Source organism: Mobula hypostoma, chromosome X2, assembly GCF_963921235.1.
Source record: "Mobula hypostoma chromosome X2, sMobHyp1.1, whole genome shotgun sequence".
Classification (NCBI taxonomy): Eukaryota; Metazoa; Chordata; class Chondrichthyes; order Myliobatiformes; family Myliobatidae; genus Mobula; species Mobula hypostoma.
The window spans coordinates 26,633,674-26,648,680 of NC_086129.1; the positions used below are offsets into that span (position 1 = coordinate 26,633,674).

The window sequence follows — 15,007 nt, forward strand, 5'->3', positions numbered from 1 at the left end:
CTCTTCATAGAGATGCTGCCTGGCCTGCTGCGTTCACCAGCAACTTTGATGTGTGTTGCTTGAGTTTTAAATAATGGCATTCCATTTAAGCTATTACCTATTTCTTCTTTCATCTCATGTAAGTTAGAAAAAAAGTACTTACAGCACAGGTTACAATGCCTTCAAACAACACTTTATATAATTACTTTCCAGCACACAACAGAGGTGTGTTGCTTGAATTTCCAGCAACTGCAGAATTCCTTGTGTTTGCATAATTACATGTGCCAAGTTTACATGTCAGCTTAGTCTAGAGCTCTAGTTGCCTACCTAACTAAAGAAATTCTATTGATTACAAATCTATGCTTAAATTGCACGGTTATGTTGATAACATTTAAGAACCTCTTGTATTTAATGTGACGATCGCGGTAACCTTCCAACAGGAATCGATAAGTTTCGGCGTAACTGTGGTAGAGACCTGTGTTGTGTCCTTATTACCACGTTTCTTCTATTTCGACCTTGCGCTTTCCGTAGGTTAGTTTGTTTACGAAGGTGTGTTTCCCGGCAACAGTTTAGTAATTTGGTAACTGAGCAACCTCGCCGAGAAACGGGTGGATTTGCAGGGATCCCGCACTGGGATTGAGCGGAGGAAGAGGGAGAGACTGGGATCGGGAGAGAAGTGGGGTAGGGAGAAATCTGAGACGAGGTTAATAACTTTGAGATACAGTGGAGAAACCAAGGACAGGGAAAAGAAAACTGGAAGTGCGACTGGAGGTTCGTACGACGAGAAGCGGGAGAACCTGAGGTGGGGAGAGGAGACATTTGAGCCTGAGGGAGAAGACTTGGGATAGAGAGGGGAAGGTTTGGGAGAGGGAGAGGGGGAGAGAGAGAAAATAAATAAAGAAAGAAAGACCTGGTGTATCAGGGGGGTTTACATACCTGGAACAGGGGGAGGAACCTGTGAATGGAATAAGGATCAAACACATTGAACGAGGTAACAGAAAAGGCCGGACGGATTTGTGTGGGATAAGGAACACAGGAAAGAGAGAGTCAAAGTTCCTAATTAGCAGAAGGTGGGAAATCATATATTAATCTCAGGAGGTTGTACCAGCATGTCAGTGCCATTTTCCAACACCACCCTCCGAATTCCCCGTGGCTTTGGGACTTTGTTGGAGGGGCTGTCCAGAGAAGTGCTGAGAGAACAGCCACAAGACATCATAGAGTTTGCTGCCGGATACTTTGAGGATCTGCTGAAATCCAGGACGGGTAACTCCATTTATTGCCATACTTAAACTGTCTACCGTACATTGTCCTCAATCTCTTAATGCCTCCAATTCAAACATCGTTGCCTTTGCATTATGATACCACGATGTCTCTAGCCCTGCTGTCTGCTCCAACTTCAGCCTCTTGTATATTCTTTACTGCTGCTGACTTCAACTATGCTCACCCCTAAATTCTGGGATTTGCTCCTTCTGAACCTTTAAAAATGAATCTGAGACGCCTACCTACCTGTTGAAGTGCAGCGAGAGGTTCGAGTTAAAAACAAGGCAGCGAAGCACGTATCTCTTTGGAAGGGAGAAGAGAGCAGATAGTTAAATTAAAAATGGGCAAAGAGTTGAATGTTCTGGACTGAATGTTAACTTTAATATGGCTAGTTGCATTAATGCTTTCTAAGCTCTTTAAATTAGTGTCTGGAATTTATGTTGATAAGGCGAAACAATAAATAAAATGTGTTTCATGCCTTTCGCATAAAGTCTCATAGCACGTCATGAAAGACTCCCTTGGCTGATGAATCATAAGATATAGGAGGAGAATTCGGCCATTTGCTGAGAATTAGCTGAGTCTGCTCCACCATTCAATCATGGCTGAATGGATGCCTTCCCATGTTGAAAAACACGTTCAAGAGGATTGAGGGTGGAAAGACCATAGCCGATGTTCTGGATGACAGACCTTAAGTGTGTACAGCAAAGACTGACACCAACACCGATCAGTTTATTGAGCCTCATACATAACCATCAGACTGGGTGTGTGGCAAGTGGTGAATGCAATAAACTCAATTGACCTAATCCTCATCAGTCTTGTCTGTTGCAGATACATCTTCCCTGACAGTGTTAGTGGATGTTCCTACAGAGTCATTTTCCATTACAAGTTCACAGAATATGAACCTCACCAACAGTTCGTTGTACATTCCTACTTGTCTATGACCCGAATCAACCACATTATTGAATCTGGAGGCACACATAGGTCAGATTAGGTAAAGATGGCAGATTTCTTAGTGAATCAGAGGGAATTTTTTTTTTATGACAGCCTATTAATTTCCTGTTCCCCATTTCCCCCAAGTGTATCAGATCAATGCTATCTTATCCCATTACATCCATTTGTGAATCCCTGACTGAATGAACTGTTCTTGGATAAATATGCAAGAACAAGGCTTTGACTTGGAGATGGAGGGAGAAGTTCCAAAAATAGCCCATCTCCATCAGACAACATAGTTGTCACAATTCCAAAGGCATACCACAGAATTAACAGTGCCTTTAACTAATCTACTGTATACTAGTACGGTGTAGCAGTGCTGGCATCTACCCAACAAATGCAGTCGTTAGTCACAACATGCAACTTGCATATCACAACATGATACATAAATATTCATATATACATTGTAAAGGTTAACTAAATAGTAATCTTACAACATTTGCAATTATACACTTCGTACTAAAACTTGTGAAATGAAAAGGTTGTATGATTAAAAAGTAAAATTTTTGTCAGCACCAAAAATACTGAAAAGGTTAAATTTGTCACACTAGTTTCAAATGAATTCACTGCATAACACTTATTTCCATATTTATTATTGGAACATATTTCTATTTTCTCTCCTCTCCCTACTACCTGCTGTTCAATTCAGTCTCTGGTATAGACCCTGCAGATTGGGCAGCACGACTAGAGGATCGATTCTACAACAACCATGCGTTCAAGGTATGTGTTTGCAATTAGTGACAATTTATTCCTTAAGTTCCCAAATATGTGAAATTCAATTTAAGATATTAGAAATTAATATATGATGCACTTACTCTTAAAGTGGTTTAGTAACTCCTGCCAGACAGTTGAATGTTTTGGGGAAATGGACACACAATGTTATGTTGAAACGTTATAGTGAGGTTGTATAAGGCATTGGTGAGGCCGAATCTGGAGTATTGTGTTCAGTTTTGGTCACCAAATTACAGGAAGGATATAAATAAGGTTGAAAGAGTGCAGAGAAGGTTTACAAGAATGTTGCCGGGACTTGAGAAACTCAGTTACAGAGAAAGGTTGAATAGGTTAGGACTTTATTCCCTGGAGCGTAGAAGAATGAGGGGAGATTTAATAGAGGTATATAAAATTATGATGGGTATCGATAGAGAGAATGCAAGCAGGCTTTTTCCACCGAGGCTAGTGGAGAAAAAAAAAACAGAGGACATGGGTTAAGGATGAAGGGGGAAAAGTTTAAAAGGAACATTAGGGGGCCTTCTTCACACAGAGAGTGGTGGGAGTGTGGAATGGGCTGCCAGATGAAGAGGTAAATGCAGGCTCACTTTTAACATTTAAGAAAAACTTGGACAGGTACTTGGATGAGAGGTGTATGGAAGGTTATGATCCAGGTGCAGGTCAGTGGGACTAAGCAGAAAAATGGTTTGGCACAGCCAAGAAGGGCCAAAAGGTCTGTTTCTGTGCGGTAATGTTCTATGGTTCTAATGCTTCAGAATCAGAATCAGGTTTATTATCACCGGCATGTGACGAGAAATTTGTTAACTTAGCAGCAGCAATTCAACGCAATACATAATATAGAAAAAAAAATTATAATAATAAATAAATAAATCAATTACGGTATACGTATATTGAATAGATGAAAAATCGTGCAAGAACAGAAATACTGTATATTAAAAAAAGTGCGGTAGTGTTCACGGGTTCAATGTCCATTTAGGAATCGGATGGCAGGGGGCAAGAAGCTGTTCCAAATTACTGAGTGTGAGTTTTCAAGCTTCTGTACCTTCTACCTGATGGTAACAGTGAGAAAAGGGCATGCCCTGGGTGCTGGAGGTCCTTAATAATGGACGCTGCCTTTCTGAGACACTGTTCCCTGAAGATGCCCTGGGTAATTTGTAGGCTAGTACTCAAGATGGAGCTGACTAGATTTACAACCCTCTGCAGCTTCTTTTGGTCCTGTGCAGTAGCTCCCCTATACCAGTCAGCGATGCAGCCTGTCAGAATGCTCTCCATGGTACATCTATATAAGTTTTTGAGTGTATATGTTGACATGCCAAATCTCTTCAAGCTCCTAATAAAGTATAGCCACTGTCTTGCCTTCTTTATAACTGCATCAATATGTTGGGACCAGGTTAGATCCTCAGACACCCAGGGACTTGAAACTGCTCACTCTCTCCACTTCTGATCCCTTTATGAGGATTGGTATGTGTTCCTTTGTCTTACCCTTCCTGTAGTCCACAATCAGCTCTTTCGTCTTACTGACATTGAGTGCAAGGTTGTTGCTACAACACTACTCCACTAGTTGGCGTATCTCACTCCTGTACGCCCTCTCATCACCACCTGAGATTCTACCAACAATGGTTGTGTCATCAGCAAATTTATAGATGGTATTTGAGCTACGCCTAGCCACACAGTCATGTGTATATAGGGAGTAGAGCAGTGGGCTAAGCACACATTCCTGAGGTGCACCAGCGTTGATTCTCAGCGAGGAGGATATGTTATCACCAATCTGCACAGATTGTGGTCTTCTTGTTAGGAAGACGACGATCCAATAGCAGAGGGAGGTACAGAGGCCCAGGTTCTGCAACTTCTCAATCAGGATTGTGGGAATGACGGTATTAAATGCTGAGCTATAGTTGATGAACCATCAAGCCAACAATAAGAGGTCCATCGAAGAAATCCTTCGCCATGCTGCTCGCTTTGTGTTAAACGATTACAGCAGGAAATCCAGTGTCACCAACATGCTCTCTGACCTTCAATGGGAACCACTTGAAAACCGACGTATTAAACTACGGTTAATTTTCATTTTCAAAGACGTTCATAACATCACTCCATCAAACATCCAAATTCATCACAGGGTCAATTCAACGCAACAGCAATCTGGACCTCACATATTGGAGACTCCTTCATTCAATAAGATTTGCTACCAGTACTCCCTCTACCCAAGATCAACAAGAGAGTGGAATCTTCTGCCGCCAGACCTGCACAGTATTTCTGACATTAATATTTTTAAAGATAGATTCAATCAAATCGATTTATGGGATCTAGTCAAAAAAACTTACTTTACAATTTAACTCCCACACCGTTCACACCGACTGCGCGTTATAACAGCCGTCCGGCAGTGCTTGCGCAGTACCAAGCAGAAGCAGAAGCAGAACAGCATCCTGACATAGGTGTTTGTGTTGTCCAGGTGGTTGAAAGCCTTGTGGAGAGCCATTGAGATTACATCTGCCGTTGACCTATGGTGGTGATAGGCAAATTGCAATGAATCCAGGTCCTTGCTGAGACAGGAGTTCAGTCTAGTCATGACCAATCTCTCAAAGCATTTCATCACTGTAGATGTGAGTGCTACCGGGTGATAGTCATTAAGGCAGCTCACATTAGTCTTCTTAGACACTGGTATAATTGTTGCCTTTTTGAAGCAAGTGGGAACTTCTACCTGTAGCAGTGAGAGGTTGAAAATGCCCATGAATACTCCCGCTAGTTGGTTCGCACAGGTTTTCAGAGCCTTACCAGGTACTCCACCGGGACCTTCTGCCTTGCTAGGGTTCACTCTCTTTAAAGGCAGCCTAACATCAGCCTTTGAGACAGAGATCAGAGGGTCATCAGGTGCAGCAGGGATCTTCACAGCTGTAGTTGTGTTCTCCCTTTCAAAGTGTGCACAGAAGGTACTGAGTTCATCTGGTAGTGAAGCATCGCTGCCATTAGTGCTATTGGGTTTCGCTTTGTAGGAAGTAATGTCTTACAAACCCTGCCAGAGATGCTGTGGATCCGATGTCGCCTCCAACCTCGTTCAAAATTGTCTCTTTGCCCTTGAAATAGCCCTCCGCAAAGTATACCTGGTTTTCTGGTACAGGCTTGGGTCACCAGACTTGAATGCCACAGATCTAGCCTTCAGCAGATGACGTACCTCCTGGTTCATCCACGGCTTTTAGTTTGGGAATGTACGGTAAGTCTTTGTAGGCACACACTCATCCACGCAGGTTTTAATGAAGTCGGTAACAACTGCAGCATACTTATTCAGATTTGAAGATGAATCCCTGAATACAGTCCAGTCCACCGATTCAAAGCAGTCCTGTAGGCGCTCCTGTGCTTTCCTTGTCCATACTTTCTTGGTCCTCACTACTGGTCTCTGTCTCTTCAGTCTCTGCCTATACTCAGGGAGTAGAAGTACAGTCAGGTGATCAGACTTCCCGAAGTGAGGACATCGAATAACATGGTAGGCATTCTTGATGGTGGTGTAGCAATGGTCCACTGTGTTGTTTCCTCTAGTATTGCAAGTGATCTGTTGATAGTAGTTGCTTAGTAATTTTTTCAGACTGGCCTGGTTCAATTCAAAGTCTTAATCATTGTCTGTAAAATTATTGTGGGCTTGAGCATCAAAACAGAAAATACCTTTCTTGCAGGAGAATCAAAGACTGTCTTCAAAGGCCTTTTTAGAGCCCTTACTATATTTTTTTGTCTGCTAGTTTACTCAAAATCACCTGCAAATTTATTTAATTAACTAATAACAGTTCTAATACCACAAATATTATATCCATGTATTTATATATGTTGGGCTACATGGTTGTGAGTCAGACTGAAGTGGATAATCAGGTAATTGATTAGACTATCTGGTTCCTGAGCTGACAAACTATCAACTTCGTTGTAGCCTTTCTTATTCCACATTTTGGGATGGCAGCCTGCTTAAACAGTTCTAGAGAGTTGACCCACCACAACAGTCCTCCATGACAGGCCAGTTGACCTTGTATCATATTGAGCATCTGCTTGTTTTCAAGGTTTGTTTTCAGTTTCCCATATTATCCTCATATACTTTCTTATGATAGAGGATCCTTTGAGCCTGTCCCATCAATGCCATTTTCTCTCCTCATTTCTTTGTCACCTATTCTTTCTCACATACCCAGTACCATTCACACCATTGAGTGGCACAGTGCTGCTATAGCTGGTGCAGATGACTCACAGCTCTAGTGGCCTAGGTCTGACCCTGCCTGTGCCTTAAATATGGAGTTTGCATATGCACCCTGTGACTGTGTGGATTTTCTCTTAAAGCCCAGAATCTTGCCACGTCCTGCTCTACTGCTAGTCTCAAGTTTCAATGTCGTAGAAGGTCGGATTCACCTCCTCCTTACTTCCTGATTATTTCAAACTTTCAAGTGTGGGCATGCATGCAGTGAAGTCCAAGAGGAGCTAAGCTTGAGAGGCTGACAGACATCTGAACTTATTAATAACCAGTGCTTATTTATGTGCCGATGTAAGGACTATAGGCAACAATACTATTTGAAGGAGCAGCTCTTCCTATATCAGCTCAGTGAGCCTCATCACTTCTGTGACCCAGTGTTCCATTCTGACCTCTGGTGCTGTCTAAGTGGAGATTATTCAGATATTGCTTCATTTAGATGTGGGCATCTTCATTATCTGAAGAGTTATGAATAGTGATGAACATTGTGCAATCATCTATGCACACCCCTGCTTTTGACCATGTGCCTGTAGGGAGATCATTGATGAAGCAGCCGAAGATGGTTGGGCCTAGCACAGTGCCCTTCAGAGTTGTTCTTTTGGCTAAGATGACTGAGTTCCAACCATTACAACCAACTTACTTTGTACAAGGTATAAATGCATACAGCAGAGGATTTTCCCCCTGATTCTAATTGACTCCAATTTAGCCAGGGCTCCTTGATGCCATACTCAATCAAATGCTGCCTTGACGTCAAGGATCGTTTCTCTCACTTCACCTCCAGAATTCAGCTCTTTTGTCCATGTTTGTACTAAGGATGTAATGAGGTGAGCAGTTGGCTGATTTTGGCAGAACCCAAACTGAGCTTCAGTGAGTAGATTACTGCTAAGTAAGTGCAGCTTGATAGCAGTATCAATTATCTCCTCCATCATTTTGATGATAATCGAGAGTAGACTCATTGGCAGGGTTGGATTTGAACTAACAACACACATCAAAGTTGCTGGTGAACGCAGCAGGCCAGGCAGTATCTCTAGGAAGAGGTACAGTCGATGTTTCGGGCCGAGACCCTTCGTCAGGACTAACTGAAGGAAGAGTTAGTAAGAAATTTGAAAGTGGGAGGGGGAGGGGGAGATCCAAAATGATAGGAGAAGACAGGAGGGGGAGGGATGGAGTCAAGAGCTGGACAGGTGATTGGCAAAGGGGATATGAGAGGATCATGGGACAGGAGGTCTGGGGAGAAAGACAAGGGGGGGGCCCAGAGGATGGGCAAGGAGTATAGTCAGAGGGACAGAGGGAGAAAAAGGAGAGAGAGAGAAAGAATGTGTGTATATAAATAAATAACAGATGGGATACGAGGAGGAGGTGGGTCATTAGCGGAAGTTAGAGAAGTCAATGTTCATGCCATCAGGTTGGAGGCTATCCAAACGGAATACAAGGTGTTGTTCCTCCAACCTGAGTGTGGCTTCATCTTTACAGTAGAGGAGGCCGTGGATAGACATGTCAGAATGTAATGGGACATGGAATTAAAATGTGTGGCCACCGGGAGATCCTGCTTCCTCTGGCGGACAGAGGGTAGGTGTTCAGCAAAGCGGTCTCCCAGTCTGCGTCGGATCTCACCAATATACAGAAGGCCACATCGGGAGCACCGGATGCAGTATATCACCCCAGCAACTGCTTGTTTTGGATAGGATGTACCTGGGCAGTTTCCCAAATTTTTGGGCAGATATCAGTGTACTGCAATACCTTGGCCAAGGGTGCAGCAAGTTCTGGGCTCAAGTCTTCAGCCCATTGCCTGAATGTTATTGGGGTTGGAGCCTTTGCTGTATCCAACACCCTTAGCTGTTTCTTTTTTTTTGGGGGGGGGTGGTTTACATAGTGTGAAACAAATTAGCTGAAGTTGAGCATCTGTAGTGCTGCTGACCACTAGAGGAGAAACTCTTCCTATTCCAACTCTGCATTGGGATGGAGTGCTTTAGTCCATAGGTCAATGCAAGGGTACTGAATGTGCCCGTGTGATGATGCGTTGAATGTTAATTTAGTTGAGACAGCATCCAATTTAAAAGAAATGTGCTAATGGCAGCAAATCATAAGCACAAAAGCTTCTGCATATGCTGGAAATCCAGATTAGCACACACAAAACGCTGAAGGAACTCAGCAGTTCAGGCAGAATCCATGGAAAGAAAGCATCTATGAAAAGGCAGAAAGAGTCGATGTCTCAGCACAAACTGTCAACTCTTTATTCCTTTGCATAGGTGCTACCTGACCTGCTGAGTTCCTCCAGTATTTTGTGTGTGCTAATACCAGACAAGGAGATAAATGATTTTGAGTTAAAAATAGCTTGTGGTATTAAAGGTATTTGTATTTGAGAATGTTATTAACACCTTGTTGTTTCCACCCAATTCTCCATTGATAATTTTCTTGAATTTATCTCTTGGTTTTATTAGTCTATTTTATGTAAACCATTGATGGTAACTTAATAATCTAAAACTATATTTGTTATTTTTTTATTTTGTTGCTATTACTTCTCCACTGTATGTTTCATAATTTTTGTAAGATTTGGTACAAAAAACTTCCCATTTTTGAATGCATTGCCAAGGATTCAGACCACACACATATCTTGCCTGAATTGCTTGCTTTACATCAATGCCTGTGCAATGCAGGAAATTTCAAGAGCTGCCATATGACATAAACAGAAGTAAAGGAAATAGAAGATTCTTTTTCTGTCAAATGGAAGGGATCAAACTGGCACAAGGGAACATTGCTTGGATTATCCTTGATGTTACATGCAATGAGACAAAAGAGACACTCAGGAGTATTCCAAATACCCTCTACCGCCCAAAGGAAGAGCTATCTACAGTGACTATTTTCTGTGAAACTAAAGGAGCTCCATTCAAATGTGACTAGAAATAGAAGGCGTGGCAAATTAGAATAAAGCAGTGCTTTCTAGCATTTTCCCAAAGGTTTTCGTCCAAATGCACACACCAAAAGTATATTCAAAGTTTTTGAAATGCTTACATTTACCCTGCCTCATAGAGACTGCAATATATGAGGGGTGATTGATAAGCTCGTGGCCTAATGTAGAAGGACTCAATTTTGGAAAACCTAGCACATTTATTTTTCAACATAGTCCCCTCCTACATTTATACGCTTAGTCCAGCGGTCATGGAGCATACGGATCTTGGACCTCCAGAAAGTGTCCACAGATGGGTGATTGATAAGTTCGTGGCCCAAGGTAGAAGGAGATGAGTTATCGAGCTCTCTTTACATGCACATACAGTTCAACTCTTTGAGTGATTATGCAGAAAGTTCGAAGTTAATAACTCATCAGTTAATAACTCATCAAGGGTGATTGATAAGTTTGTGGCCTAAGGTAGAAGGAGATGAGTTATTAACTTCAAACTTTCTGCATAATCGCCAGGAGTTGAACTGCATGTGCATGTAACGAGAGCTGTATAACTCACCTCCTTCTACTGTAGGCCACGAACTTATCAATCACCCCTGCTGTGGCTGCTTTCTGGAGGGCCAAGATCCGTATGCTCCATGACCGCTGGACTAAGTGTGTAAATGTAGGAGGGGACTATGTTGAAAAATAAATGTGCTAGGTTTTCTAAAATTGACTCCTTCTACCTTAGGCCACAAACTTATTAATCATCCCTCGTAGAATGGGATTTGAACCTTTAATCTGACTTAATTTGTAACATCCTCTTATCTGTAATGAGACATATTTCTATAATGAGACCTATAATTGTCTGTTGGTACATATCATCAATTATGATCAATTCACATGTGACTCGATTCCTTGCAAAATAAGATGACTTGTCACAGAAAGAAACGCCAGACTGGAGGAAGGGTCCAAAATAAGAACCAATTCATTCTTTTGAGACAAATATTAACATCCTCACCCATGAGAACATCAGAGAGACTGGGGAGAATAAAACCATAAGCTTCCTCGATCTCCCTTTTTTGTTGCCTTTTCCTGTTACCATACAGTATTGTGCAGGTGCACATATACTTGTAATTACTTCACAAATTATGATACAACACGGTCAAAATTAGAAGGTGTTTATGAGATTCCAAATTACAACATGTTTCTTTTTAAGCCTAGAAGAGCATCTTGATAGTATTTCCTAAGTAAGTCAGCATCACACCACTCTGTCTTGTACTTACCAATGTACAGCACTGTGCAAACATCTTAGGAACATGTAAAAAATTCTGTAAAGCAAAGATGCTTTCAAAATTAATGAAATGAAAAGTTTCTAAATATCAGAAAATACGATAGAGAACAGTAAATAATTAAAAAAACTAAATCAAGTCAATATTTGGTGTGACCACCCTTTGCCTTTAATTCTCTTAGGTACGCTGTCATGCAGTTTTATAAGAAAATTGGCTGGTAGGTTGTTCCGAGCATCTTCAAGAACTAGCCACGGTTTGTCCACAGACTTTGGCTGTCGTGCTTCCTTCTGTCTCTTCAAGTAATCCCAGATGATGATGTTGTTGGCAGTCTTGATGATGTTGAGGTCAGGGCTCTGTAAAGGTCATACCATCCGTTGCAGAACTCCTTGTTCTTCTTTTTGCCAAAGATAGTTCTTTATGACTGTAGAGGATTTTGGCCAATTGAGGTCGGGTAAATACTCTTGCGAGACTTTAGAATTGTGTGTCTGTATTGCTTAATGCCTGAATCAGCAGAAAATCCTTGTGTTGCCCTGTAGCCTACTGCTGTTGACATAAAACTACGTGATGTTGCCCCTAGCCTACAGCTGTACACTATGAGGTGATGTTTTTCCCTCTAGCTTCCTTAGAACAATACCAAATATGGAAATGTTGAACAATCCATACCCATTAGACTTGGCCATAAAGGGGCTGCACGTACTGATTGTAAATTGAGTAATTGCTCTCCAGAGGGACAGCTCCCCATGTCATGTAAATAAGGAGTCTCCTAATGAATACCTTGGTCTGAGTCTTGTGTGGAAACGGAAATTCCCCAGCAATGACCTTAGCTGTGTGTTTGGGGTCATTGTCCTGCTACAGAATGAAATTGGGACATATCAGATGTCTCCCTGATGGTATTGCATGATGGATGAGAATCAGCATTGAGGATTCCATTAACTCTGACCAGATCAACTCCATTTGCAGAAATGCAGCCCCAAACCTGCAGGGAATCTCCACCATGCTTCACTGTTGGCTGCAGACATTCATCCACATAGTACTCTCCAGCTCTTCTCCGAACAAACTGCCTCCTGCTTGAGCCAAAAATTTCAAATTTTGACTCGTCAGCCCAGAGCACTTGTTGCCATCGTTCAGTACCCCAGTCCTTGTGTTTTTATGCGTGTGTGAATCTCTTGGCTTTGTTTCCACTTCAGAGGAATGGCTTTTTGGCAGCAACTCTTCCATGAAGATCAGACTTCTCCAGACAGTAGAGGGGTGTATTTGGGTTCCAGTGGTTTCTGTGAGTTCAGAGCTGGTAGCAATGCTCGACTTTGAAGGGATGTCAATTTGATGCATCTCTCATCTGCTACACTCAGTTTCTGTGGTCAGCCACTGTGTTTCTGGTCCTCAACCTTGCCTGTTTCTTTGTGTTTCTTCAGAAGAGCTTGGACAGCACATCTTGAAACTCATCTGCTGGAAAATTTCTGCTTGAGAGACCTTGCTGATGCAGGATGACCACGTTGTGACTTGTTGCTGGGCTCACTTTTGCAATGGTGTAAGAATGGATGATTTGAAGGTCAAACTATCACATCTGCCACACCCTCACCTTTTAGCTTGGTTGTCCTTCACCCAGTTTGATTCCCTCTACACACGTTTCTGTTTCCGTTAATCAGTTTAGTTCATTCAAATCATTATGTCATTGATCATTAGCATCCTGTTTGTTATATACCTAGAAAGAAATCAAGTTCTAATTTGGAAAGCATATTACTTGATATGCTACTTCCTTTAACAAAATACAAAAAATTCTCTGCAACATTTGTTTTTGGAAAATGAATGTTTGGAAATTTAAAATTTGCTCTTTTCTACTGACACACTAATGCAGAAGACAAAAAAAAACACATAAATAAAAATTTATGTAAAAATCTAGGGTGCCTAAGACTTTTGCACAGTACTGTATATAATCACTAATACAATATGTGCACACTGAACAATCCAGTTGGTAATATTACATTGTACTACAGCTCCCTGGAAAGGACCAGTGAATGGTAGTACCTGAGAAAGAACAGGAAATTGCTTCCTGAATGTCCAACTGAGGATAATCAATACCAAATCTGTCATCTTCAACAAAGTGTTGAAATAGGACAGCCATGATTTGTCACTATAATTTAATAGAGTAGTGGATGAATTTTTTCAATAGTACATCAGTTAACTGACATTGGCTAGAACATTGCTCAGTATTATAGATGATTCCTATCTTATTCTTGATAGGGATGGATGTGTACACCATTGACCTACCATTAACAGTGCCAACGCCATTGCAAGATTTAGCCAAAAGTCCTTGCAAAAAGTGACACAGTTTCCCAAATCTGTAAAGGCAGTGTCCTACCATCATTTCCAGCTAGCTGTGCTTGGATCTACAATGAAAGTCAGTGACTTTACAATAGTTCAGGGTACTGAGCACAGACGCTATCTTTCATTGAGGCATCCTGCCCAGCTATACAAACTTAAAAAAAAAAGCTGAACCAAAATGACTGCAGGTGGAAATGGTCAGTTTTAAAACAAACAGAAAAAATGTGTGATTGATCTCAAACATGAGAAAATTTGCAAACCCTGGAAATTCAAGCAAAGCAACACAAAATGCTGGAGAAACTCAGCAGGCCAGGCAGCATCTAAGGAAAAGAGTGGAGTTACATTTCGGACTGAGAACCTACATCAGGATCTGACGAAGGGTCTTGGTCCGAAAAGTCAAATGTACTCTTTTCCGTAGATCAGAATCAGAATCAGGTTTATTATCACCAGCATGTGTTGTGAAATTTGTTAACTTAGCAGCAGCAGTTCAATGCAATACATAATATAGAAGAGGAAAAAATAAAATAATAATAATAATAAATGTATAAGTAAATCAATTACAGTATACGTATATTGAATAGATTAAAAATCATGCAAAAAACCCAGAAATAATATATATTAAAAAAGTGAGGGAGTGTTCATGGGTTCAATGTCCATTTAGGAATCGGATGGCAGAGGGGAAGAAGCTGTTCCTGAATCGCTGAGTGTGTGCGTTCAGGCTTCTGTACCTCCTACCTGATGGTAACAGTGAGAAAAGGGCATGCCCTGGGTACTGGAGGTCCTTAATAATGGACGCTGCCTTTCTGAAACACTGCTCCTTGAGAATGTCCTGGGTACTTTGTAGGCTAGTACTCAAGATGGAGCCGACTAAGTTTACAACCCTCTGCAGCTTCTTTGGGTCTTGTGCAGTAGCTTCCCCCCCACCCCCACCCCACATACCAGACTGTAATGCAGCCTGTCAGAATGCTCTCCATGGTACATCTATAGATGTTTTTGAGTGTACTTGTTGACATACCAAATCTCTTCAAACTCCTAATGAAGTATAGTCGCTGTCTTGCCTTCTTTATAACTGGGTCAATATTTTGGGACCAGGTTAGGTCCTCAGAGGTCTTGACACCTGGGAACTTGAAACTGCTCACTCTCTCCACTTCTGATCCCTCTATGAGGATTGGTATGTGTTCCTTCATTTTATCCTTCCTGAAGTCCACAATCAGCTCTTTTGTCTTACTGACATTGAGTGCAAGGTTGTTGCTATGACACCACTCCACTAGTTGGCATATCTCACTCCTGTACGCCCTCTCATCTCCTTCTGAGATTCTACCAACAATGGTTGTATCATCA

General features: G+C 41.6%; 1 protein-coding gene across 1 annotated transcript in view; it reads left to right on the top strand.

Annotated features, from left to right (window-relative positions):
- The first annotated feature begins 633 nt into the window (after window positions 1-633).
- Window positions 634-15,007, top strand: part of spa17 (sperm autoantigenic protein 17) — a 69,061-nt gene continuing 54,687 nt past the window's right edge. The window contains exons 1-2 of the mRNA XM_063038787.1: window positions 634-1,242; window positions 2,879-2,949. Of these exons, the coding sequence (XP_062894857.1) occupies window positions 1,089-1,242; window positions 2,879-2,949 (225 nt within the window). The 5' untranslated portion in view covers window positions 634-1,088. The remainder of the gene's footprint in view (window positions 1,243-2,878; window positions 2,950-15,007) is intronic.